The 5,047-nt window shown below is 41.2% G+C and overlaps 1 protein-coding gene across 1 annotated transcript; it reads right to left on the bottom strand.

Annotated features, from left to right (window-relative positions):
- Positions 1-1,887: 1,887 nt before the first annotated feature.
- LOC120978057 lies at positions 1,888-3,528 on the bottom strand. Its single transcript, XM_040406295.1, has one exon. The coding sequence runs from the start codon at positions 3,526-3,528 to the stop codon at positions 1,888-1,890; it is 1,641 nt and encodes a 546-aa protein (XP_040262229.1).
- Positions 3,529-5,047: the final 1,519 nt, after the last annotated feature.

The following is a 5,047-nucleotide window of genomic DNA, read 5'->3' as shown; positions in this document are numbered from 1 at the left end:
CCAGACAGCAGCACTCTGTTACTGCAAATCTGTGCGACACCACACATCATCTATTTGGCCTTATACTAATTGAAAGCCACTGGAAAGTGGGTTCCATCTAGCTATCTGTTGCAATAGAGTAGTTGAAGATAAATAGTAGGGATGAGCGAATCTACTTCGGATGAAACATCCGAAGTCGATTCGCATAAAACTTTGTTCTAATACTGTACGAAGCAGGAGCTCTGTACAGTATTAGAATGTATTGGCTCCGATTTAGATGAATTATTAAAAGTAAACAACATTAATGCTTATGAAAACGTGTAGAAATCTGAGTCTCCCTCCTTCTGGGATTCGCATCCCCACCTATCCCTTGGTTGAACTTGATGGACTTATGTCTTTTTTCAACCGCATTCACTATGTAACTATGTAATTCTACATTCCCTAAGCATTCAAAACATTTGAGGTCATATGTATTTCATTGTTTCTTAGCATGTTTCATACATTGGATTCTGATGAGCCATAAGAGACACCAGACAGCAGCACTCTGTTACTGCAAATCTGTGCGACACCACACATCATCTATTTGGCCTTATACTAATTGAAAGCCACTTGAAAGTGGGTTCCATCTAGCTATCTGTCGCAATAGAGTAGTTGAAGATAAATAGTAGGGATGAGCGAATCTACTTCGGATGAAACATCCGAAGTCGATTCGCATAAAACTTTGTTCTAATACTGTACGAAGCAGGAGCTCCGTACAGTATTAGAATGTATTGGCTCTGATGAGCCGAAGTTATTACTTTGCGAAGTCTCGCGAGAATTGCATAATAACTTCATAAACAGATTTATACTGTAAAAAAAGATTTCCCGAACTCGGGTTCGGTTCCAAGGTACCACTTCAGGAAATGTTTTTTTACAGTATAAATTAATTTCTGAAGTTATTATGCGAAGTCTCGCGAGACTTCGCAAATTAATAACTTCGGCTCATCAGAGCCAATACATTCTAATACTGTACGAAGCTCCTGCTCCCTACAGTATTGGAACGAAGTTTTATGCGACTCGACTTCGGATGTTTTATCCAAAGTCGATTCGCTCATTCCTAATAATTAGCTTAAAAATAGTCAAGCACTGTACTTGGCTATCTCTGGCACATGCCCGGACTGCCACTCTATCAGATTGGGTGAATGGGTCCCCCGTTCTCAGATTTGGTGCAGGTCCCAGTGGCCATACCTCCACCCATTAGTTATCCCCTATCTTGTGGATAGGGCATAACTTCAAAACTTGGCACAACAGGTTCTGGTTAATCTCAGATAAGCTAAATAACAGTCTAAAGTCCCTCATGCACATTGGAATATTGTCAGCTAAATCTCTTATTTTCAGCAGGGCAAGCCGACAAGCTAATGTAGTGGAATCTCTCTGACTTTCCACTTACATAATTCCTGTTGAATTTTAACACCTGATCCTTCCATTCATTCAGGAGATTAGCCATTGCCAGAAATGTCTGGCAGAGCCTTTCTCCTCTCTTTGAAATCTCACATACCTGGCTAATTGAGTGCATATTTGGTAGATCGAGCCATCGAAGGTGTACACCTAAACTCATGTGCCCATTTAAAATATCTTATGTGACATGTGAGAGGATTTCAGCCTGTGACAGTGATAGTAAGAAAAGATACTTTAGCTGTTCCTGGAATAATAATAATAATAATAATAAAAAAAAGATTAGATTAAATCATCTTCTGATAAATTACGATACATTCCTGACACTCTAAACAATAGAATATGTACAATAAACCTATTAATGAAGCTAATGGTTTTTACAGTGGAATTGTTCACATCATCTTTGTACAGTATTGTCTTTTGCAGTTATATTTTCTTTACACAGTAAAATGTCATTTACTCTTGTCAACCATTTTACACAAATGATTCCTCTAGCAAACAGCTGCACTCCTTTGTCTCCCTGGAGTCTTCTATATTCTCTAAATTACAGATCTCAGTTTTATTCTGGATCAGATCATTTTTCATAGTCACCTCTTGTAAATTACTGGAAGGCTTAGCATCAGTATGCTTGAAATAATCCCTCACACTATTCTTGACAGAAGATGGTAAAGTTATACGGATATTCTGGCTGAAGGAAGATATGGTCTTAGTATGGCTTTTGGTATGTGCATTGTCTTTGGTGGTCTCCTCTGTTTGTGGTTCTTTTAACTTCTGCTCTTTATTTATGATCTCCTTATTTCTGACAACTGCAGAAAGATACTCATATGTCTTATCATGTTTGAGTGAAGTCTGCAAGCAAAGTTTTTCCATTTCTGGGTGTTGCTTCCTGGACAAAGAATTACATATTAGTGGTGTGTTTTGACCATAGAACACAGTCTGTGGAATTTGGAATTTTGCGCTTTGGGAAACTGAGCTACTATAATCAATGCTTAGGTTTTGGTAACTCAGACTTTTGAGTGACATGATATTAGGAGACATAAAATAAGTAACTTTTGAGCACTGAAGACCATTATCATTGGCGGACTCCTGCCTTCGAATGTCAATGTGTTTGACAGAGGTTTCTTTGTGGACACAATTACTATTTGCTTGACCAGCTTCAGCTGCGGAGGATTCTTTTACAATTTCCTTGGCTTGTACTGGGAAATAAACATTTTGTTTTGATTTCTTGTCCAAACATACCCCCCAATTGTCACTATGAACTGGGCCTTCAGCTCTGACTTTGTCACTCTCTCTCGCTGTACTATCGAATTCCCATTGCATTTCCCAAGAGTCAATATCGCAAGAGTTGCCACCAAAGAGTGTAGTGATAGGTATTTGCCACTCTCTCAGTTTCTTTTTGGTAATTTCTGGGGAAAGTGTGTGCAATCTGGCTGATGTCCCAAACATAAAAGGCAGAGAAGTGACATCATTTGGACTGAATACAGAGGATTCTGAACAGTAAGAGAATGCACTATCCAAGGAACTTAAGGAAGAAACAGAAGGAGAGGTGGTAGCAGAAGAAAGGCTTGAAAAGCTGGACCTGCTGGAACCATATTTCTTTTGAGCATTCCCATCCTTCATTATTGTACATGCCTGAGTTGACCTCCAAAAAGCATGTCGGGTGTGTTTCATGCTAGAGCTAAGTTCCTCATTTACTAATTTCTGATTTTCCAGCTGCAGTTGTTTCAGCTGATTTATGTAATCAATATTGTGTATTATGGTGGCATCACAGCTAGACTGATGAGCAACTGGTTCATGATCTTGGGCAGAATGCCTAGAACTGAGACATACACTTGACTCCGAAGAGCATCTGTCTCTGGCTGGACTTAGGAAGCAGGCAGAACCAGAATCAATGCATTTTAATGGGTCATTGATTTGGCATTTCAGGATGTCCATCTTTGTTTTGCTCTGATAGCAGGCTGCTATTTCACTAAACAGATCCCAATCTTCTTTCTCCTCTAGTAGCAAAGATTCATCAAACATAATATCTTCATCTTTCAATAAATGTGTATCTGACTTGTCTGATGATGCAAATTCTAGTTCATCTGAGGAATCTTGACCATGGAAAAGATGCATACCTAAAAAAGAGATGAATTGAAGTGAAAAATAACATTTGTAACAAAATACTCCATCTTTTAAATCGAATATGTCACCTCCGTCAAGCTCTATGTATTAAAGGGCTTCTGTCAGCCCACTAAACCGTTTTTTGTTTTTTTTGTTTAATAATAATCCCTACACTGCGATCTCTGCATACATAAGTAAAATAATAATTTTCGTTCAGTAGAATTTGATAAAACGCTATTTTTATAATATGTAAATGACCTTGCTACCAGCAAGTAGGGCGGCTACTTGCTGGTAGCAGCCGCATCCTCCGATCCTAATGACGCCCCCTCCGCATTGTGATTGACAGGGCCAGGGAACGGAATCGTTCTCTGCTGGCCCTGCCTGTTTTCATTCAATATCTGGCGGCTGCGCCACGGCCGTACCTATCTTCAATCTGCGCAGGCGCACTGAGAGGCGGCCACTCACTCGGCCGCTCCATCCTCAATGCGCCTGCGCCGATGACGTCACATCTACACCCGGCGCAGGCGCATTGAGGAACGAGCGGCCGAGTGAGTGGCCGCCTCTCAGTGCGCCTGCGCAGATTGAAGATAGGTACGGCCGCGGCGCAGGCGCCAGATATTGAATGAAAACAGGCAGGGCCAGCAGAGAACAATACCGTTCCCTGGCCCTGTCAATCACAATGCGGAGGGGGCGTCATTAGGATCGGAGGATGCGGCTGCTACCAGCAAGTAGCCGCCCTACTTGCTGGTAGCAAGGTAATTTACATATTATCAAAATAGCGTTTTATCAAATTCTACTGAACGAAAATTATTATTTTACTTATGTATGCAGAGATCGCAGTGTAGGGATTATTATTAAACAAAAAAAAAAAAACGTTTAGTGGGCTGACAGAAGCCCTTTAAGTACAATACTCCTTAAAATCATTAATTTTTATGTCAACTTTTACCCCCATTTCTCCTCTATGAATTGTACTGTGTGCCCACAAATTAGCCACTGAATGCATAGAAAGGACTTCTCTTGGAGTCCTCTCCATTATGTACACATGCGCCATCTCAATGCTTTCCATGGTTGGTTTGCAGGCACACAGCTAAGGAATGGGTGTATATTTATTTATTTTACTCACTAATACAGTATAGATCTGACTTATTCTACAGTGCTTTACAGACATTATCTCTGATGTCTTCAATGGAGATCACAATCTTAGTTCCCTATCAGTATGTCTTTGGAGTGTGGAAGGAAACCAGAGTACCTGGAAGAAACCCACACAGATACTGGGAGAACATGCAGATGTTGACTGTGGTGGGATTCAAACCCAGTGCTGCAAGTTACCAGTGTAAATCACTGAGCCACTGTGCTCCCCTATGGATCAGCATAGAAATCCAGAATACTGTACATTTATTACTGTAGTTATCAGGGGCGTAGCGTCGGGGGGGGGGGGGGGGGCGGAGGGGCCGTTGCCCCGGGCGCCAAATTGCAGGGAGGGCCAGGCAGCCAAAATTTCAATGAGGGCTACGGGAGCCTATAGCTCCCG

Source organism: Bufo bufo, chromosome 8 (genome assembly GCF_905171765.1).
Source record: "Bufo bufo chromosome 8, aBufBuf1.1, whole genome shotgun sequence".
NCBI lineage: Eukaryota > Metazoa > Chordata > Amphibia > Anura > Bufonidae > Bufo > Bufo bufo.
This window is presented reverse-complemented; position numbering and strand designations above follow the sequence as displayed.